Source organism: Branchiostoma lanceolatum, chromosome 18, assembly GCF_035083965.1.
Source record: "Branchiostoma lanceolatum isolate klBraLanc5 chromosome 18, klBraLanc5.hap2, whole genome shotgun sequence".
NCBI lineage: Eukaryota > Metazoa > Chordata > Leptocardii > Amphioxiformes > Branchiostomatidae > Branchiostoma > Branchiostoma lanceolatum.
Window position 1 is genome coordinate 5,526,684 of NC_089739.1, and position 22,899 is coordinate 5,549,582.

The following is a 22,899-nucleotide window of genomic DNA, read 5'->3' on the forward strand; positions in this document are numbered from 1 at the left end:
AAGTTTCAGTTCCGACGCAGGTTAAGTTCCGACGTACGTATTTTAAGAGTTCATCCATGTTTATATAGTTAACCCCATCCTGTCCCCTCCTAACTTAAGTCCTTTGAGTGGTTGCGGAATCCAGGTTTGACTCTACTTTGCGTTCGTAAATTATAACATTAAAAAAGGCTAATGTGTCCAATTAACGGAGATGTGCCTAACTATAGTCGATTATTTGCGCCCTCCGGTGGCCTATAACCATTAGGTGTTAAGAAGGTGTGAAGTGAACGAGGTGCTACATGTAATTAGGCTCCCGTGGAGTTAATCCTCGACCGTTTTTTTAAGGTTCGGTTGCTGTTTTAAAAACTCGACTGTTGTTTTAAATACTCGACTGCTGTTTTAAAACTCGATTGCGATTTAAGAACTCGATTGCGGTGTCAAGGCCTCGGTTGCGATGTAGCGACTCGAATGTGATGTAAGGACTCGATTGCGATGTAAAGACTCGATTGCTGCGATATGTAAAGATAGCGATGTCGGTTGCAGTGTTATGATCGGTTGCGATGTAAGGTAAGTGTTGTCGTTAACGACAGCTAAATCGCGGTCGAAATCCAAACGCCGTCATGGCAATGACATCGACTCTAGTTTTGACGCATCGCCGTGCAGCCTTGTTATCGAACCGAAAAAAGGACTTGTTAGACCGCCAACTTTACATTAGCCAAAAAATGCTTAGACAAATTTATGTCTTTAGCAGTCACTACCGTTTTTAGTAGAATAAACCACGACAACAACTGCATTCCTTAATACTTTGTAAACAAAACAACTACTCGACAACCTTCCATATTGCAACATCGCAACAAGTTGAATAATCAGTAGTTTTAGCTTAGCTACAGACCAATAAAGCTTGGGTGGAATCTATGAAACGCTACCTATGTTTGCTAATCAAGGCGAGAATATTACCTGTTGCAATAGAAATCTGTGACACGCCTGAATATGTTTGGGTAGCTTTCAGCTTTAGGTTACAAAGTGAGGCTTTGAAATGAGCTTTGTTGCTCAATGAATAATGAAAATTAGTCAGAATTTAGTCTTTGAAACTACAAGTAGGGGATATAATTTCCTTCTGTGTTTGTTCGAAAGAGAATAACATACATCTTAAAGATATGCATATTATGAAACATATAAGAACTCTTCATCCTAATCCATGATAAAATTCTATATCTTTAGCACCCAAGAAAGAAAGAAACAGCATCTGCTTTAGAAAAGTGATGAGCGGCAAAATAATTTTGAGGAGTATACTTCTCGCGGAAATTGGTTACGCCGCCACAAAAATGCCGTCGGTCTCAGTGCTACGGGCGGTTCTTTAGAATTTTGTATCATCGGGACTAGAGAAGTATAGTAACGTGTATAGCATCAGTGACAAAGGTAATCAATGACATTGGCATGTAACAGAAAGAAAGAAAGGATGGCTTATCATATAGTTTTGAAAAAATTGCTGTCAATTGATTCATACCAGAAATCGTGGCAGATAATGGTAAACTAGCGTTGAAATATATTGAAAAATAAAACAACTCAATGAAATAAAATGAAGATAAAACAACTCAATGAAAAATAAAACGTTAGACACATTGTTGTAAACAGTTCAGTAGTTGCGTTACAGCCATAGTATTAAAAAAATGAATAAATAAATGAATCAAATAATGTTAAAATGGCATTGATGTTATGGTGCCAAAAGACGTACCGTTTCTAGGCTGAATATCACAAGCCTGTTCATAAACTCCATCGGGATAGCTTGGAGAATCTGGCGGCACCCAAGGATCCTCATACCCGTCCGCCATCCCTTGATTTTGGCGGGAAACGTGTTGTCTCAACTGTCGTCTGACGAGCTCACTTACTGCGAGTCTCTCAGGGTTTTTCCGGCCTCAAGTGTACCAGACTGGAAATAAAATGGCGTACAAAGTGTCGCCTGTCAAGGACGTAGCTCATGAATATTCATGAGTACACATGGCTGTTTTCGTAACAATAAGTTGTAGTTATTTTGAAGTTATACAACTCGGGACCCTCGGAGAGAAGAAGTACCATTTCCTGTCGGATCACATATATAAGTGATACTTCTCTTCTTCCCATGTAATTTAATCCCAGCTTTGTTCCTCCCACAACCATCGTCCACATTCTATGGCGATCGAATGGTCGGCTGGCTATTACATTTCTAACATCACAAAGAGACCAAAAGAAGCCGAACCTATGAATTAGAGTAGTCTTAGAACCATTGTTTTCAGATTGGTATTAGAAATCCTGTCAGTGTCATTATATGAACGTTACCATGTATTTTTGTATCTGTATGCTTGTACTTAGCCCGATAGGGCATGAACGTTCAAAAAAGGTTATCATTATTATTATTATTGTTATTATTATTATTATTATAAAGCTAGAGGTAAAAGGCGGTGGAAGGAGAGGGTTGGGCTCCGCTTACAAATACCTTGCCCTAGACACACTGGGTAACAGCTAACTGCCCATACGGCCTAAAAAGACTATGGAACTACCTTTATATTTCATTCTATCACTTTTGATCTACTATCAGCAACGGGATGACTTTTTGAGCAGTCATTTTTTCATGGGAAAGAATATAGAGTACAATGTGACCTATTTGCTTGCAAATGTAACGTCCTTTTTGCTGTTCAACCATGTCTTTGTCTTCAAAATCTTGAAGAAAATTGAAAAGAAACATGACCAATGAAATATGTCAAGAACGTCTCCCCCCTTTTCAATCTTGAATACAGTCTTGTCGCTTGCTTGTTTGGTGGTGGAAGCTTCACAGAGGTAAAGGATGACACTGGCAGGTGCAGAAACAACACATTATCCTTTCATAACGTGGCACAACCTACCCACGCCCACTTCAGGTGTGCATATGAGAACATAGCGTTTCATAATCGTGTCGTCTTCGCCACAGAAGACATCGTTGCGTCTCGTACTGAGCGAAAAACCCACCACTGTATTCACGTGAGTACTTTTCTTCTTCTTCAAAGTTACGAGAAAATGGTTTTGGAATGTTAGGAACTGCTTGGATAAGGAATTTAGAAGTAGTTTTTGTTCATTAAGTGTGCCAGGTATTTTTTGACTAAGTTGTTGGCAACCATTGGACAAAATTGCTCGCAAAAAAACAACCTTACCAACGATGGGTTGACGTGTTCGCCTCTTTTCGCTCGCTTTCCCGCATACTCAAATGATCTTTACTTGAGTTCCTCGTGCTTCTGCGATTTTTCCTTGTCACCTTTGCAGTAGAGACTAAACTACGAACGCTTATGGGGAGGGTGGTTGTTTGTTTGTTTATGGCCAATTTGTCGTCGTGTTGGTTTTTCACCCCTCGTTGAAAAAAATGAGAAAATAGAAATCAAATCTTCTCAGTGACAAAGAACATGGTTCACAGAATGTTATAGGATACTGTGTTACTTACAAATATGGAGTACGATGAATTATTTTTCGAACGTAGTGCAGTTTATGTGAACACGCAGTATCTGTGTGGTATCTTTTATTTGTTTTTATAGTCTGTTTTGTACGGTTTCTATGCGTTCATATCACCTACAATGTGTATCGCGTAGATAAGAACATGAAACAAGTCATCTGCTTGGAAACATATCTCTATATATATGCGAAAGCATAAGCAAGATGGTGAAAAAACATAAAGAAATGTGTGAGGTATGGGGTGATGGAGTGGGGTGGGAAAAAGATAACAGAAACAATGGTGTATTCTGTGTCGTTATTCTATGAATTTTATCTTCAAGCATATTGGTCGACGACTTTGTTTCTTACTCTGATTTTTAAGAAAGAGTTCCCTTGTTTCGAAAATGTATCCTTCATATCTTTATCCTCAGATCTTCAAGGTTTGCTATGTAAGATTTGTAAGTCTTTTGTACGTTTTAGCGTAGATAGGCTTGCGCAACGCTGTATCAGTTTGGACCCGTGGGAAAGGCCGCTCTTATTGAATTTCATTAAAATACTAGCATACACCTTTATCACGCGGCGGCCATGATAGAATGAAAACGAGGCCATTGTTGCAAACATTAGACTGATCCTAGCTGTCAATCACAATTAGTAGTTCAATCAATGATTATATATGGTGAATAGAGAATCTACTAATGAGGAAATGGCTGCATGTCTGTCAAAAATATAATCTTATTTTCAATTGTATTTCTACGTTTTGACGGAGAGGGCGGGACTATGGGATCGGTCAACGTGGTTATAGATTGCTGCATTATTTCTGTGCATTAAGCTAGTTATGATATTGATAATTGAATATTATATTTAAAGACTAAGCGTGATTTGGAAGTAAAAAAAACTAAATGGGAGCGGATACAGTGCATTGTTTTTGTTTCTCTGCCTCGCTGGCCTCGTCTTCATTCCATCATGTCCGCCTCGTGAGGAAGGTGTATATCACTGTCAGCCTGTCAGGCCACTTGTTCCCACCGCCAGTTGTTTTGTTGTGCTGTTTGTTTGTCTAGTTTGTTGGTTGGTTAGACAGTTAGTTAAGTGACTTTGATTGACTGGTGAAAATATAAGATTATGAGTGGATTTTTTGTCTTTCATGGTGGGGAGGGGGGGTGGGGAGACGCTGGTCTGAGGATGTAGCGATTGAATTTGATGAAAATCTGCAACAAAATCGACTCTTTACCCCTTAAAAGGTGATATTGTGTACTAAGCGTTACCCAGGCTAAAGTGTCGTAGGTCCCCTAGTGGCCGTGTAAACCGGTACCAAGAAACGTGGTAGTCTGGCATGGAGCCATGGCGTCACTGACCGCCCGGGCCTGAAGTCATTGACCGTAAGGACAATTGTAAATTCATTCCCTAGGTATTTACTTGTACACACGTACGCGAGTGAGCTTAAGCATTTGTGTCTAACCTCCCATGTGCAGACGTCTCACCTGTGTGTTACAAGTATACCTAAGATACAGGTAACTTGATTTTGTTTTGTGTATTTTTCACCATCACAGCATGATGGTGTATTATTTGTTACGTATTAGACTGTTGATATTGTTTTTAGTGTGTGGGTTGACAACTTGTAAAGGTGCGCATGCCCTTGTTTTGCCCCCCCCCCCCTTCACGTTGCGATAAAGACAAGTAAAGATATAGTAGAGTACTGGTAGCTCAGGTTTAAGTTGCGAGACCTCAAATAGTCCGGCGTCATGCCAAATTTATGCCTCTGTCAATTCTTTGCCCCGACACTGCTTGTGGATTTAAAGTATACCTGAGGGGAGAGGGTGGATGTCCGTGTAAGACATCACGAAATCGCCGGTATACGCACCCAGGCGCGTGCGCGCGGGGCCGTGGCGTGTCCTAGTCCGTGGCCGTGGTGTCGACGCGTGTGGGGCGTCGTCTCAGGGTCGTCAAAGACATCGCGAAATCGCCGGCATACGCACCCAGGCGCGCGGGATCGTGGTGGGCCCTCGTCCGACGCAATGGCGCTGCCGTGTGGGGCGTCGTCTCGGGGTCGTGTATAAGGGCCCTATCACACTTGTGCATATATTCAAGTGCGCATGAGTTCCACAGTAACATTTTTTTTTTGGTTAAGTAAATTTTGCAGGAAGGAAGTTGTTTTCTATTTTGACCCACCGTTGAACAGTCTAGTTATCAAACCATGAAGAAATTACTTCTTCGGCTGCAAACTTAACCTAAGCCAATACGCAACCCATGCGGATTTGTATATACGCACATGTGTGACAGGGGCTTAACATCACGAAATCGCCGGCATACGCACCCAGGCGCGTGGGGCCGAGGCGGGCCCTAGTCCGTGGCAGTGGCAGGCCTTTCATCGCTGCCATGAGAGGCGGAGTGTCGGGGTCAGCCGGTAGTGTGAAACTGGGTTATTCGGCGGCTGGAGGCAGCATGCCCGCTGCATCAAAATTGGCGCTGTGGGGACTTGTAGCCGGAGGGACTCTCAGCTGTGGGGTCGACCGTGCTGGGCACTGCCTCGCGCAGTGTCGACGCATTCGTCAGCCGAGAGCAAGCTCAACCAGGCGCTCGGCACTGGGCTGTAGTTCCTGTAGCAAGTGTAGTACCGCAAATCCGAACTACACCTTACAGACAGACGGCTGTAGTTCGACGTAGTTAGTGTAGCAGCGTGTGCTGAGAGGGAAAAAAGAAACCGACTACGCGATTTTGGGCTGTTCTTACATGACATCAGGTGTATGAAATTGTCCTGCTTTAACATTTTTGTACATTTCTGGTCTAATTCTATTGTCTTAGGCAGCGCTCAGTGGCGCTCATCTTCATATAAGGAACAATCGAGTAAAAAATGTGTCTCATTTTCAACATATAAGTGGTGACAGAATTTGCATGTTCTATTATTCAGAGGGTACGGCTATGCCTGCCAGATTCTATGTGTAGGGAATGGTCACTGATGCGAAGTTTACACATCTTTCTGCGATGTTCGAAGTTTGCAATGTTTGAATGTGTTTTTCTTTCATAAATATCTTTGAATGTTTTGTAAGTCCTTAATCTGTTGCCTCGGTTTTCCCTTCGCCCTTTTACAAAATGGTTGGCGAGCCCTATGCATGTCTGCAGCCGCCATGCATCTGACACCGATGCCTGCGAACGATTGATTGATTGATTGATTGATTGATTAATTGATTGTAAAGTACCTGGCGGGGCCCCTGTTTGCAATTGTGTACAAGACATAACATATATACATGTGTTTCTAAATCACGTGTATTAGGGTGATGTGTGGTGGCTAGCTAGGGTCTGCTAAAGATGATAACAATGGTCCTGTTTTTCCCATAGAGTAGGGATTGATTTCAGTTGTTTTGCAACACAATGTAGCGACTATCAAAACTTGTTCAACTCAGCTTAGACATGTTTGAATTTTAGAACGAGAGTTAAAAAAAAATCTTATTCACATTTGTTTATTGAGGATTAAAAAGCAGTATGCTTATATGACGTTCTCTCCTCCAGAAACGCAAATGCATGTGCAAATGCCAGACAATTGGATTGCATTGAATAAGAGCACAGCATTATATAAACATACGACATGGATAACAAAAACAAGCAAGGGGACACAAGAAAATCGGTGTACTATCAATAACGAAAATCTACCTAGATGTGTGTGAAATCAATAAAATTTGAACGATATTGAAAACGTTTACCGCTGGGTTCTGATATTTCATTTTATCTCATCAATTTTGTACAGACATGTTAGATTGTAAATATCTTCCACAAGTTCAATCTGTTTTGATTCTTAAAATGTCAAAAGTTAGCACAAACTGTCGCTGCTTTTGTTGCCATGTTTGTGATCTATAGTCGTGTTACGGTTTTGTCTGTGTTCATATCTTATGTCACCCCTCCCCCTAAAAGGATCTACAGGAGGTGAAGAGGTGACGATCAATCCGCCATGTCTAAGAGCGCGCATGCGCAGGACGAGGATGTCAGCTGTGGGGTGGGCGTTTGCAAGCCAAGGTGAGTACAATTGTGACGTCATCGCTACATCACACAGCCACAGTCCTAAAACATGGATATTCATCGTTAATCCTCGCCAAAATAAGCAAATGATAATAGTGTGTTGATGGATGGATTCGCAATGCTAAGGTTATGAATTATGTCTGTGTAGTAAAAAGATTAGAACCTTTCTTAATCTTACAAGTAAATCAAAGTTTATCACGTTCTCCACGGTTTCTGAATGTTATATATTAGTATACTTGTGTCTAGTGATAAGGTTCTTTGCCAGATTTATACATTCAATTTATAGTGACAATGCACTGCTTTTCTCTGGGTTGGATTGTGCGGTGTATGAGTGGGGTGGGGGGGTCGTTCTGAATGACCTTTTTTTCAATCACCGGGACCCCCTTCGATTTCTTATTTGTTTATTGAGAAGTTTCTGACCTGGCGCAAGGGGTAACGCAACCCTGCTTCGCCATCTGGATCAAATTCCGTGGATCCTGGGGCCCGAGTTCGATCCTAGGGTCGACTCCAGCTCGGACATGTTGTAATTATAAGGGGTTGCAAGCGTCAAACCTCTGCACGTAATTTAGAACCCAACACACTTATCGAGAAGATAATAGGGTTGACCCGGTGTGCTTGGCCCAAAACGCGAGCCGTGGCAAAGCCGCATTGCATTACCACTAGCTTATTGAAAAAGCATCATGCTTCACCTCAATTGAGGATGACTGCTTATCCTCTTATTGTGTCGTTTCCAGCTGGGCTGCTCGCCTGGCCAACCCCAAGATGTTCCTGTTGTCCTGGTGTCTCGTCATCATGACGTACCTGTCAGGGGGTGCTTACGTCGGCGGTGTGCTCACTACCCTGGAGAAACGGTAAGACAGAAGTAGGCACCTGATTCGGCTCACAATGTCCATCTCTTATAAGGTTTCAATGCTTCTTTCTTGATAAAAGCTTAATGTCTGAAACACAGAAACTTTATTGCAACATATAGCTTTTACTCGTGAAGATTGACATATAGAGTTCACATGGCTTTTAAAAAAGTGCGATTGTCGACACTCAACGCACAGTCTGTGACTTGATTTGTCGTCTGCAAGTGACGTCACTTCCTGTTTCAAGCCGTTCGGGAAAGATTACTCCCTCCTCAGTGGAGCGACCTTCAAAAGGTGCACATATCAAGAAAACGGTGTTTATATGGCGTGAATATGTGTGTGAAAGTAAAAGTTAAGTACTGATGTTAAGTATGACCAGACATTGTGTCACCTTCATTTTTATCCAGTCTTCAAAAGGTGCACATATCAAGAAAACGGTGTTTATATGGCGTGAATATGTGTGTGAAAGTAAAAGTTAAGTACTGATGTTAAGTATGACCAGACATTGTGTCACCTTCATTTTTATCCAGTCTTTAAATACTACTGTTTATTTCTTACATGATATGTATGTATGCAGTAGTTGACAACAAAGATGCTAGATTGGGAGTTTGAGAGTTTGGATCCCGACTGTTATCACTAGATAGTTGAATGTCACAGTCGAGGGATATAACTTTCAGGGCAAGGCTATGCAAACCATATGGCCTACAGGAGAGCAAAGTTCTTTGTACACAACTATTGACTGGCCATGGTTCTACTTCGCCTTGCCATGCATTAGGTGTCGCTGCAGTTGATTGTATATAGTAGTAGCAAGGGGATACACGATTAGTCAACTTTGGGACCGCATTCTTTTCCCAGCAGCGCCTCCTAGCTGCAGTACACAGCCATAGGTATACTTTCTCACTTTTTGCAATTTTTTGTCAGATTTGGCCTTCAAAGCCAACAGCTTGGTCTGATCAGCAGCTCTGCGGACGTCGGAAGCATGTTGACGGTCTTGTTTGTCACTTACTACGGAGGCAAGCCTGGAGTCAGCCGGCCAAAGATTATTGGTGAGAAAAACAATCTCTTACGTTGATAACCACTTTCACATTGATAATCGTATACCAAAATGTGTTTATTTTGATAGCTATAGAATTGCACTAGACGACGATGCTGTCTTTTCTTACTGTGGCGTGATCTGGTAGCATTTAAAATGTTTACTTTCACGGAAGGGAAACATATTGTTTAGCTCCGTTTCGTCATCTTCTCCGAACAAATAAGGTCAATGACCTGGACCAGACGGCTGTCACCATGGTTACTGGTAAAGTAGCAGACACCGTGTGGTGTTCGATCATACAATGTAGCAAGTGGCAGGACAGAGTTGGAGGGGCTGGTCACCATGAACGCGATTGCTGCAGCCCTTTTGTTAGAATGTGGATGACCTTGAAATAGAGCGGGGAAATGTGTTTGAGTAAGAATAAACAGGGCAGTACCCCAAATAACAGTTACTCAAGCAACTGGATATGCTTTTGGAAACGGTCAGACGTTTAAAGTAGCATCCACTACTTTTCTTCAGTGACACTGAGCAAAATTTTGGACCACAAGTTTTTAACCACGATCTATGAAACAAAGCAGTAGTTTTTTGACTAAGGACCATGTAAAGGTAAACATCATATATTTGCTAGCAAACCCTATACCTTATTTTATAGTTTCTATCTATATCAACGTATTAATACAATTTTGCTCATCTTGAACACAGGTGTAGGTGCGTTACTTCTGGCCGTTGCCGCCGTCCTATCCGGTGCGCCACACTTCTTCGCGCCGGCATACGACGTCAACCGTCAGAGTACAGGAAACAGCACCAGAAAGGTATGTAATCAACATTCATTACTGCATTTCAAAAACAAACAAACAAACAAACAAACAAACAGACAGACATACAGACAGACAGAAGATCAAATAGACAAAGAAACAGGTTGACTTATGTATTTTGGATTGTAATGGATTTGATATCATTTTAGATTGATAAGAAAAATCCATTTAAAGGTTGCTAAGCATCTTATTTTTATGATGGTTTAATGAACACATATCTTCTGTCTTTCCTCCAAACCTTTTCATAACCAGTGTACCTTCTGCAGTACAGACTTATCAATACCTGTACGATTTAATAATTGCTGAATAACTGAAAGTATATTTAATGCCTTTCACATGATTCACACCCAAAAAACATAACACATAGTAAGCGCTAATGTGCCATGATATTAAAACTATATGTTGTTTCCTATATCAGTCACCAGGTACTTTATTCAATTCATCAATTACATTTTCTTAGATGGACCATGGATTATTACACAAAACATAGAGTTTGGGAAAAGGCTTTTGATCTAATTATCTTCCTGTCACCAGGACACGTGCATGGCCAATCAGACGATACCATCGTGCGGGAGGGAGGAGGCTGAGGCGGAGTCTGCCAAGATGGGGTGGCTGGCCCTGCTGCTGTTCGCACAGGTACGTCATCAGATGTACATAAGCTACTACACACATGTTGCCTACATCCTCATAAAATCTGCATTACGTACTACACACATGCTGTCTCGGTCATTATAAGCAGATGTGCCGTAATAGCCAGTACACACGTGCTGCCTACGCCATCACAAGCAGATATTGCCAACATGTTAACAACACAGATGCTACCTATGTCATCACACGCAGATGTACATCACTTACCACACACATGTTGCCTACGTCATCACAAGCAGATGTGCATCACTTACTACACACATGCTGCCTACGTCATCACACGCAGATGTACATCACTTACTACACCGACATGTTTCCTACGTCATCACAAGCAGATGGGCATCACATACTACATATATGTTGCCTACGTCATCACAAGCAGATGGGCATCACATACTACACTCATGCTGGCTACGTCATCACAAGCAGATGTGCATTACTTGATACTACTTGAGTCTCTCAAGTTTGCAATTCCGGCGGTATTCCTGAATAACCCGTTTTTAAAAGCAATGGATATAGGTTACATCACAGGTGTAGGCGAACTACCGTTTCGAAAGCTGCTTACTTTGACGTCGTCGCAAGCAGATGTACAATAACTGTTCTACAGTCAGCAGTCCAGTCGATTGGCAAGCGTCAAAATCAAGTGTTGTCATAGCGACGTGTCAAAAGCCCAAACCACAGATGCTTATTTGCTCTCCTTTGTTCTCGTACTTAATCATGGCTACTTTTTGCACCATAGGTTATATACGGGATTGGTGGTACGCCTGTCAGACCTCTTGGGACAACCTACATCGACGATCAGGTGTCAAGGAAAAGTGCACCTCTCTACTTTGGTGAGTGGGCGCTTCCATCTCCATATAACTCATTGCTTCTATTCATTGTCAATCAATCAATCAATCAATCAATCAATCAATCAATCAAATTGGTCAACGTTAAGCTGATACCTCCACCATATGTACGAGGGTGAGTCAAAAAGTAATGCAATTTGTATCATAGCAGATTCATTTTTTCATGAATAATTTGATATTTGGCACAAGGGTTAGGCACATATTTTCTTGAGCCTGAAATATCGCAATTTGTTGTTCACATTTGTATGAGCGACTGTCAGTAGATTTAAAAAAAATGACCACCACCTTAGGAGTCCGTCAGAAGCAAAGATCAGTTCTCCTAGATCTGACCCACTTACAGTTTCTTTAGGGACTTGAAATTACACCTGTATGATAACAAATGTCTCGACATCAGGTCATAAAATACACAGACTCAGTCTATAGGTGCAGATACAAATACAGAGGTGTTAATGTTATGTTACCTTGTCACACTCAAGTACCGATACTTTCAATGTACTTTTATCTTGTCCAGATTCCTTATCTATCCACATAGACCCATGCATTCATAACTCTATACCAAAAAGAAACTGTACTATTCCTAAATGAGATTTGACGAACGTTAAGTCGCAAAGTAGCCTAGAAATATGCAATTTGATATCTAGAATGGTTTCGTTTAGTTATAACTGTAGATAATATTTGACATAATAAAGTAGTAATTAGAATTGTGGAAAAATACACATAGATTGTTAATTATGTTATCTGTACATTTCCATACATTGTCAACGTTGCAATTGTTTTGTATATAAAATCATTCATTCAATGTTATAATCACTAGCTAAGCAGGAAAGCAATGCGATTGGACAAACTAGTGGAAATTGGCAAACAGTCCCAAACATGCCTATTTTCAAATATAGCCACGTTTCTTTACAGGAATGTCTTCTGTCGTCTTCGCTATCGGCATTCCTCTCGGCTTTATCTCGAGTGCCTTCATCATCAAGATCTACGTCGACGTCGACAAGGACATTGACCCCGGCGACTTCGGACTGACCCCTAATAACCCCATGTGGGTCGGCGCCTGGTGGCTCGGGTTCTTCCTTATTGCAGCAGTTTTGCTGGTGGTGGCGATACCCATGTTCTTCTTTCCCGCTGGTAAGTTTTGGAAATCGATTTTCTTTGAAAATTCCTATGTGAAGGGCCATGTTATGTTTGAAGAAACCACCTGCTTTCTTTACAATACAAAAGAATGTGCACTCACCGAACTTTTGACTGAGCTTTCGTCAAGAAGAATGACACGTGATCATACACGTGACCTTTCGGAATAGCGACATCATGTGATGGATCAAAACTTCCCCATATCATATGCACATTATAATAAATTTCTCACCATTTGCGTACACAACGTAAAGCGCCTACCGTACCGACAAGTTTTTCGACGAGTTCTCTGGTCCTTCTCAAGTTGATTCGACCAGAAGCCTTTGTCACTTGACCTGAGCGGAAGTGTGACGTTAGCAACGGGTCAAAGGTGACCGGAAGTCGGTGTCAGCCCCGTCTCGGGATGACCGATGGGCCCTATCGAATTACGAAATAGCGAGTAAATTCATTACTATGTCGATAACCGCCACAGATAAACCTTCATACGCGTAAAAAACTAGAAACATTACACTAGCTCGTGAATCGTTGTATGTCCCAATTGTCTTGATTCCCATCCCATCCTCTCATGAAATGCTGTTCGAATTTGCCACATATCATATTTTTGCAGCAATGAAGAGGCCTGACAATGACGATGACGAAGAGGAAAAGGATGAGAAGAGCGCGAAAGGCCGGATGCTGCCAATGATGGACACTGATCGTCGGGAACCCCTTCTGGACTCCACGAGGGGGCTGGTGGAGCAACTCAAAGGTGCCAGATTATTTTGAATGTGAAGCCAATTTTCCTCACCATTTCATCTTATCATATCATATCTTATCATATCTTTTCTTATCTCATCTCATGTCATCTTTTCGAAATTTCTGTTTCTCTCTCTCGATCTCGCACTCCAAATTTTCCTGTCTCTTCACTTACTAGTGCAGCAAACACAGCGCATCTGATCAAACTCAGTATATGAGTCACCAGGACCTACGTATCCCTACCTTTTCATATTCACGGACGAACAGAAAGCCATTTTCGTTTGAAATTGCAGAACCCACACAGTATACAAAATGTGGGGGCTTTTCTTCTCCCTCTACTTCCAGAAAAGAAGTCAGACCCTTCTTGTCTAGATTTAGCCAACACTAATATATGAGTAGTCTCCTGTTGCATCAACGTCAATTCCATTGTCACTAGTGACTCTCCTATGCTTCTGCAATTAGCCTTCGGGCACGAACCGGCAAATAAAACTTTGTTGATTTTTTTCAGATATGGCCAAAAGCCTAAAGAGTATCCTGACGAACGCGACGTTCATGATGCTGTGTCTGTCCGGTGTGTGCAACACGTCCGTATCCGGGGCCTACTCCTTCATGCCTAAGTTCATGGAGGTGCAGTTTGGCATCCCCAAGTCACGAGCCAATCTGCTTGTCGGTAAGTCTTGCAATTCATTACAGTTTTGTGTAAGCAAAAGGCAATGCTGCTGTACTCTCCTGACGCATTCGTGCCGCCATCTTGGAAATTGGGCGCCTCCATCTTGGAAATATGGGTGTCGTCATTTTTAAAATTTTGTTAGTCTCGGATGCACGCGCAAGGCCAAGAGTATATATATTTCCGGGAGCCAGGAGACATGTCCTACTCACCTCGTGCGTTTCATTATGATTCTTAGGTGACATCAAATCGAACCGCGTACACAGTGGCGTTAGCGCTGTACATGTCTGGCGGGAGCTGCTGGCCTTGTATGTGTAAATTTGAATGTTAACTCGTGTCATGTTTTCCCGAACATCTCAGCCCCCGTCGTCTTACCCACGATGATTGTCGGCTTCCTGGTGTCTGGGTACATCATCAAGCGGTTCAAACTGTCGCCAAGGCAGTGTGTCTACATGAGAGAGCTGCTGGCCTTGTATGTGTAAATTTGAATGTTAACTCGTGTCATGTTTTCCCGAACATCTCAGCCCCCGTCGTCTTACCCACGATGATTGTCGGCTTCCTGGTGTCTGGGTACATCATCAAGCGGTTCAAACTGTCGCCGAGGCAGTGTGTCTACATGAGTATCACCTGCACAGCCGTCTCGTCACTGGGATTCATCGGAATGTTCTTCTTCACCTGCCCAGTGCCACCCATGGCGGGTGTCACCATACCATATGGATACAGGTACATTTGAAATGTAGCAGTTATATAGCAAGTTCGAGTAGATGGCCTTTAACAACCTCTGCATTATACATATAGAAGTAAATTAAATTTTCTAAGAAATGTAATATGTTGATATTGACTTGATGTCTACTCCCTTTTTTCTAGTTCTTCTCTGTCAGCCTAAACGTTAGAAATCACACTGATAGTCTTTTGTTAGGTAGATTATGTAGCAAATGATGCCATGCGTATATCTTGAGCTATAAAGCTGATACAGTTGGGTCTAAAAGAATCTTATCGAAACTTTTGGTTCTATTGAAAGCTTTACCAAACGTCTGATGATGTAACCCTAGGTGGGTATATGTGTGCTATTATTACTTTTTAATGTTTACAGTCCATACGTACATGCCCAAGGAATGATCCACTAATATGGACACGTGACTCTACCAGCGGGTTAAAGTTGACTGGAAGCCTGTACCGCCGCCCGTCTCGTATTGTGCCATTCAGAAATACATGTACACTAAGTAAACTTTAATAGTTAAGAATTAATTTTTTTCTTCACCACAGCCCCTACATGCCCAACGCTCCGAGCCTTTCCGCCGAGGACTTCAATCTGCTCTCCCCCTGCAACACAGAGTGTAGCTGCAGCACCGAGAAGTACAGCCCGGTCTGCGGGTCGGACGGCGTCACCTACTTCTCGGGCTGCCACGCAGGCTGCACCGTCAAGCAGAGCTTCACGCACCCCATGGGATTCACCCTCGCGGTCAGTACTCTTGTAGATTTGGTGGAGAACTTCACCGTTCCAAATCTGTATGTATCATCAGTCAACGTCAAAAGCGAACAATCTGTTCATGTTTTATAACTTACGCAAGTTAGAGAAAGTGCTTAGACTGGTTGTCTGAGATACGGTATTGACACAGCAACACTTTCAAAAATAAGCATTTATTTGCATGTGTGGTAAGGTCTATATTGTTGATATTGCAATAATATGCATTCTCTTAATCTAATGCATGTAAATGCTTTAATCGAGGTTGAAAAAATATCATTTCTGTTCATTTTTAACCTTTTTGCACCTTTTGTATTTGCAGAATTATTCCAATTGCGCTTGCTTGGCTAAGCTACCACCAGAGGTTCTGATGAAGTTGGCCGAAAAGTTTGGGAGGGGCGGCAAGCGACCGGGCGGTAAGCCCTCTCCAGGCGGCCCGATGCAACCGGCAGCCGGAGGGATCGAACAAGAAGAAGGGCAGCCTAAAGAACCGGCAGCCGGAGGGATTGAACAAGAAGAAGGGAAGCCTAGAGAGAGGAGGAACACTACTACTCCCGGTATTCCGGACGGCCAGGATCCCGGTACCGAACCTGGAATGCCGGAATCGGGCACCCAACGTCCTGCCACTGGGCCTGGAATGCCGGATTCGGGCGGCCAGCGTCCCGGCACCGGAGATGGAATGCCGGATTCGGGCGGCCAGCGTCCGGTAAACGGAGATGGAATGCCGGATTCGGGCGGCAAGCGTCCGGGAGAAGATGGAATGCCGGATTCGGGCGGCCAGCGTCCGGGAACCGGAGATGGAATGCCGGATTCGGGTGGCCAGCGTCCGGGAACCGGAGATGGAATGCCGGATTCGGGTGGCCAGCGTCCGGGAACCGGAGATGGAATGCCGGATTCGGGAGGCCAGCGGCCCGGCACCGGAGTTCCCGGAAAAGGACCTATGATCCCTCCCGGAATGGGCATGCCGAACTTTGCCATTGGTGCTCCTTGTCCTCAGATATGTGAACAATGGAAGTACTGGGTGGCAAGCTTTGTCACAGTTGGTTTCATCTCTTCCTTTGGATTCATCCCAAGCATTATTGCAGTTCTCAGGTAGCTATTTACACAGATCCGATAGATATTAATTTGCTTTTCTGATGACTTCACACTGTACCTCAAGCAAATGCAAAATGGTGATATGTTGATCGAGAGACTATTGTTATGGCCACTTACACACACTTATGGGCACATTTTGTGTTTTTTCGTCTTCTTCAGGTCATTGACTCCCGAGACGAAATCGTTTGGCATGGGGGTGCAGATTGTGTTCTATCGACTGATAGGTAAGTTTCTACATTTTCTGTTTAAAAAAAAATACTGCATCAAAAACTCACTTGGCGACTGTATCTGGTTTGCTGTCAACCCTACGAGCAATATAAAAGACTTACTGTCCATAGATTTGATACCTGACCTGTTGCCTGATCAAGTGACGCTTATAGCTAGCGTGGTACCCAAACCTATTGAGGGGACAGAGCTTTGGATACCAGGCTAGCTTACAGCGGTCCGCCAAACATCCAGCGGCCCCCTAGAAGGAGGGTCAAATACAGCCTCGGACAGCGGAGGTTTCGTTACACAGACTAACTAACCTGGTCGGGTCTTGACATTTGGGAAGCCCAGGACCTACAAAAGACAACAACCCTTCCCAGGCCCTGTACTCCTCTCATTTCAACATATGCGTCATGCGCTATGGAGAGGTCCCTCCAGCTTTGTTATCAACAGGGTCAAATCATAAATTAATGATTTATGATAATAAGATGGCGTATTAGTGATTGTTGAGTATTTGCTTCAGGATTCATACCATCGCCCATCTACTTCGGCGCCCTGATCGACTCGACCTGTCTTCTGTGGAACACCACGTGCGGCAGGAGGGGCTCCTGTATCCTCTACGACCTGGAACGCAACCGGTACGTGGTACTTTTTTTATCAAATATTTCTGTTAGTATTTAGACAAGAGAGACGAACCCTTCAGGTTGATACCTTCCCGATCAGGTAGATTGTTATCTCCATTAAAAGAAGATATAGTTTTAGGTGTGTCTGTTTGTGTGTCTGTGTGTGTGTGCGTGTGTCTGTTTGTGATTCCTGACTTTCGTAGTCAGCATAACTCAAGAACCTCTGAATGAATTGTGATGATATTTAATATGTGGGTAGGTGTTGCGAAGACGAAAGTCAAGGCCGATTCTGTGCCCTTTGGTATGTGACCTTGGTACTGCAGCACAACGTCTGTGTTTTGTATCTTTTGACCTGGACATGCTATGGTCTTGATTTGTTGCTGGCAGATAGCTTGTGATGTAAGAAAGACGTGGTGTAGGTTTAGACCGCCTAGCAGCTTGTTCTGAAACTGCAGGGGCGTTTTTTAAATCAAACTTCCAAGTAGAATAACTGAACACTGGAACGACAAAATTCTATGATATTCAGTATGCAGGTAGCTTAGACAGAGATGTAAATAATGAAGTAGAAATTATGCAAATTAGTACTTAATTTGCATAATTGATGTGGAAAATCTATAATTGCAGTGTTTACCATTATCGGATTCAAATTTATGTTACATGTAGTTTGGGGTAACAGATACCAATTATACAAATTAGTTCCGCATTTGCACAATTAATGCAAATGTGACATAATTCTTCCAAGTGGTAAATGATTGGACTGTTAATTAACATTATGACCTGTGTAAGTTAGTCAAAGGTGTACATGACCAAGCATAGATTATGCAAATATGGAAGTCATTTGCATGATCAAAATAGTTCATTGAGATATGAGGTCTCCGAAATCTTATTTCAATCGAGAATAGAGCCTAGTAGTTTTTGTGGGTTGCTGAGAATGTTTGAATTTTCTTCTTGCTGAATGTAGGTACTACTTCTTCGGACTCATGGTCATGCTGAGGATGTGCAGCATCCTCTTCGAGCTCGTTGCCGCTCATCTCTTCAAGAAGCGGGAAGAATCGGACCCGAAGGATAAGAAAGTGACAAGCGGGGACATCGCGTCTTCGCTGGGATCTCTGGCAGGGTCTATCAAGAGCCTGGACATGACCGGTCGCGACGACCACCCGAGGATGAAGGATACCGAGGACTTGAGGATGAACATCTGGAAGAAGAAGGGAGTGGAAGAAGCCAAGCCTCTAGCCTAGTCTATTTACGCGATGGAGAACAGCACTTCTGATCTACTGTTTTTTCTCTTCAACAATTTTGCTGCTAAGAGTTAAGACTTGTATCAAATTTGTCTTTGTTATAGAGAAGGCTAGTGGATCTAAAGTTAAAGAAGAAAAGTTGGACATCATTTTCAGTATTTGGTATTGGTTCAAAAATGTTCACAACAATGCGGTTAAATGGCTGTTTGTTTTTTGGTAACCCTTTCCAATCATATCTATAGAATAATGTTACGTCTACTTTTATATGAAATTGAGAGAGTGATAATCATAATAAGATGTAACAGACAAATGTCCACAATATATAACCTCTTTATCATAAATCATGCAGTATTTGATTGTTAGACGAATAAGACGATATCATTTAACTGATATTCAAATGTATGGCCGGCATGTGCATAAAAATTACCATTTACAATGAAGTAATAGTGAAATGTATGGAAATTGTTTGACACATATAAAGTCACCCTAGAATGGAAAATAATAATCGTATTAGAAACAAGGAAGGTAGTAGAATAGTTTTTAGCTTTTGTTGTGATAGTATTATAGTAGCATATATAGAATATGGATACAGATTACGGATTCTAATCATTTCAAGGACAAAATCGTTCCATTTGATAATTTCTAATTTCAATATATCTTTATTGTAATATTATCAAATAATAGTATTGTCATATTACTGAAGTTCTAACTAGAACTTGCAATTTACAGTGTTTGCACTCATGTGACTATCACATCAGGTAATGCTGGATAATATTAGATAAACCAAGAAATTAGATTTATAGATATAATTACTAATTATGACATTATTCACAGTTTATTGATATTTTTCAAGTTAACTTATTAACATGGTGGCAGTAAACACCCTTTTAACTTATTCTATTACCTCAAATTTATTCAAGTCTATAGATAGTGGACTGCATTTTATCATCTAAATACCTTCACAGGAGATTTATTGCTGATGAATGTCATGCTAAGAAATATACATACTATATTCAATTATCTAATATATGTATCAGAACAATTTCATCCTACGAATTTCTTGTAACTGTTAGCTAACCAAAGGTCTGCGAGCGTTGCAAATAAATGTTCAAAGGAGAATCAAGACGTTGATTATTTTCTTAAATAATTCAGTTTAAACCAATAAATCACATTATAGTTTCTTATCTAGTACTTACACATGGCGTCACAGCCAATTATAGCCAGCAGAATACAACATTATTGCCGGAAGTACGTTATTTTAAAAGTTTGATCTACAAAGCTATCCTTTTTTTTGGATTAGGAATCGATCTTTATTATAAAAATGGCAGACTTATCAATCTGAATTTTCTCAGTAATCACATAGTTTAGCTTCATAAGATCTGCATATAAAATCACAATTATAGCCTTTATCAAACACTGAACGGTATTTTATCGTAAAAGTGTGTTCTCAGTTACGTAACCAATGATGTACACCCTTTAAAAGCATATTGGTAAGTGCGTATATGCATACATGTAGAATTATCCACCGCTACCCTTAATAATTTGAGCTAGCGGTTTATGTCAAAAGTTGGTCATACCTCAGTCTTTACCAGACTGTCTACGATGGCTAATATGGAGAAAGACTTACCCGGGAAGTTAGGCTACCGATAGGGGTTGACGGGGGTGGTGGGCGGTGTTGGTGGCCAATGTAACCTTACCGTGGACTGATCCGTCTGGGCCAACCATTACTTTTTTTGCCGAATTCTACGACCCGTGCTCTCGTAGGAAGGCCTGGTGGAGGCTATATAATAGTCATGTCTAGCCTCCCTTGCAGGCTCTATGAGCGGCAATTTTTGCTTGTCAGTTTTGATTCTACCCGGTTTCTTGTAAGACTCCTGATATAGCGCCTTAAAATAACTAATATACAATCAGCGATGACATACAACCAAACAGCACATTATAAGCCAAAGAAGAATACATTCTTTGCCTTTCTGGAGGATATGTCGTATTTATTCAACAAAGCGTATGTCGTAGTCGGTGAACCTGTATAGTTCATGAAAATTCCATATTGTTAAATAAAGACAAAATATAACAAACAATGGCGTCGCCATCGTACGATTTCGTGGCGTAACAACAGCACTGAACTCACACACACACAAAGAGGTATTCAGTTACGGCCCGGTGTGATTTGTTGTGTTTGTTAGTTTTGTTGATGCTGATGTATCTTTTAGATCGGATGTAAAGACCGCCCCCCTCCCACGCTGTCCGCCATTTTGTTGGGCGCTGATCGATCATTTTACCTTTATGTTTGTCCGTATCGCCACGTAGGACGGAGAAGTATTATCATCTCACCGATAAGGTCAGCAAATGATTTCCTTTTCCTTTTTTTCCATATAGAATAGGAAACTCATTTTTTCCCATGTTCGAAGGGTAGTTTCTTCTCAGAAGATAAGTGGCACTTTTTTCACTGCTCCCCTCCCCCTTTTACGTGAATTATTTTGTGCCAATCAATTTGAATTTACAATTGGCCTGTTCTCCTATAAGATATTCGTATCATGTTGAAAACATAGCCTAATATCTTCACGACAAGATGATGATTATGAAAAATACAGTTTGAAGTTTCTATTACAGTCTAGAGTATATAACGCATAGAAGCGCTAAACGTGAGGTGTCTTGTTATTTTTTGACCCGCTCTTCTTAGTAACACGAGTAAGACACATCATAATCATTTTCGTAGCAAAGCAAATAGCATGTTTCCTATTTACATTGTCATACCATGTTTCATATCCACATATTCCTAGTTAGAATTACAGTTTAAGGTCTGTATTACATTTTTACATTAAAAAACATGTAAAACGCATAGAACCGTTCAGTTGTGTAGGTGTCTTGTTATTTTTTGGGCTGCTCTCCTTCGTAACACAAGTAAGACCTAACATTCCATAACCATTTTCGTATCTAAACAAAACATGTTTCCTATTTACGTTTCCAACAACCGTAACTGTAGAGACTAAGGGGTGCGTTTCATGGTGTTTGAGGTGTTTCATGGTGTTAAGAGTGCTAGCATGTCATCGGTAGAAAAGAAGATTTCCAATATTGTTGCCAAGGGTTTTCACTAGCACCCTTTTCGATATTCCCACGGCATCGTCTTCGGTGGTGATCAGAGGTGTAGATTTACACGATGTGTTTACTTCGTACCGTGTTGAAACGCCTTCCATTTACTGGAAACAGTTTGTTTCTAGAATAAGTTGCAATTTACGCATACGACTTCTCAAACCTTCTGATTTTGAGGTTAAATGGATAAAATGGCCTGAAATTAGATTAGATTAAAACAATGTACTAGGAGGGGGGCGCTTTGACTGTTTATTCATTGCTTGGATTATTGCCAGTTAGCGTGTATGCAGTTGGGCCACTGTAGGCGCGCTTGTATCATGGTGGTGATTCCACAAAATGGGTCAATTCTGGTTTGTTGTGTATATAAAAGTGCAAATGTCAAATTTCTTCCCTCTTTAGGTTTAGAGTGGCTACAACTTCAGACATAGCGAAGCTGAGAGTTCCGTACGCGTTCGTCACTAATGCCATTTTGATCTAAGGGAGACTAAATAGCTTTTTCAACCCGTGCCTCACAGTGTAGAATATTATTGTCAGTTTGTATGGTTTTATAATTGATAATATTCAGTAGGCCTAGCTCTAGATTAGATCTTTTTTTACCTACTAAGTTCTTGACGTACTACTAGAGGACCCTTCAGTAATCAAAAGTTCCCACGGTCTTTTATAAGTACATATTTAAGTGGTTTTACTTGTATCTTATATCCCGCTGTTTTTCCGAGTCAACTTAGCTGTAATTCTGCATGCACATATTCTCTACATGCACATGTAAGTGGGGATAGACGAAATCAACAGAAATAAACTTAAAATCTTCCATTCTTTTTCTACAGCGTGTTAAAGACATTTTTGACTTGTGGCTTGAATATCGTTTAAAGAGATATTCAAGTTTTTAAACGCGCCATGGAAAGTGAACAGCTCTGGGTCAAAGCACCCGGAAATGGCGATCGAAACATTCCCCGCATCGTTCACCACTATCATCCGGGTCCTGTAGATGACGTCATGAACGAAACAGCACACAGCGCAGCCGCAGAAGCCCTGAG

At 41.6% G+C, this 22,899-nt stretch overlaps 2 protein-coding genes across 3 annotated transcripts; both read left to right on the forward strand.

Moving 5' to 3' along the window:
- Positions 1-4,821: 4,821 nt before the first annotated feature.
- Positions 4,822-14,629, forward strand: LOC136424272 (solute carrier organic anion transporter family member 2B1-like). 2 transcript variants are annotated; one of them, XM_066412806.1, is made up of 11 exons: positions 4,822-4,922; positions 7,318-7,419; positions 8,157-8,273; positions 9,192-9,316; positions 10,006-10,115; positions 10,653-10,754; positions 11,506-11,599; positions 12,524-12,742; positions 13,353-13,493; positions 13,989-14,150; positions 14,508-14,629. In XM_066412806.1, exons 2-11 carry the CDS (start codon positions 7,355-7,357, stop codon positions 14,627-14,629), a joined length of 1,257 nt encoding a protein of 418 aa, XP_066268903.1. In that variant the 5' UTR covers positions 4,822-4,922; positions 7,318-7,354. The 2 variants fall into 2 exon arrangements, with proteins under 2 accessions (XP_066268903.1, XP_066268904.1); XM_066412807.1 differs by lacking the exon at positions 12,524-12,742.
- A 62-nt stretch (positions 14,630-14,691) lies between these two features.
- Positions 14,692-18,964, forward strand: LOC136424270 (solute carrier organic anion transporter family member 5A1-like). Its single transcript, XM_066412803.1, has 7 exons — positions 14,692-14,870; positions 15,414-15,609; positions 15,935-16,094; positions 16,140-16,704; positions 16,867-16,931; positions 17,438-17,552; positions 18,499-18,964. The coding sequence occupies exons 1-7, from the start codon at positions 14,692-14,694 to the stop codon at positions 18,773-18,775; spliced, it is 1,557 nt and encodes a 518-aa protein (XP_066268900.1). The 3' UTR covers positions 18,776-18,964.
- The last annotated feature ends 3,935 nt before the right edge of the window (positions 18,965-22,899 follow it).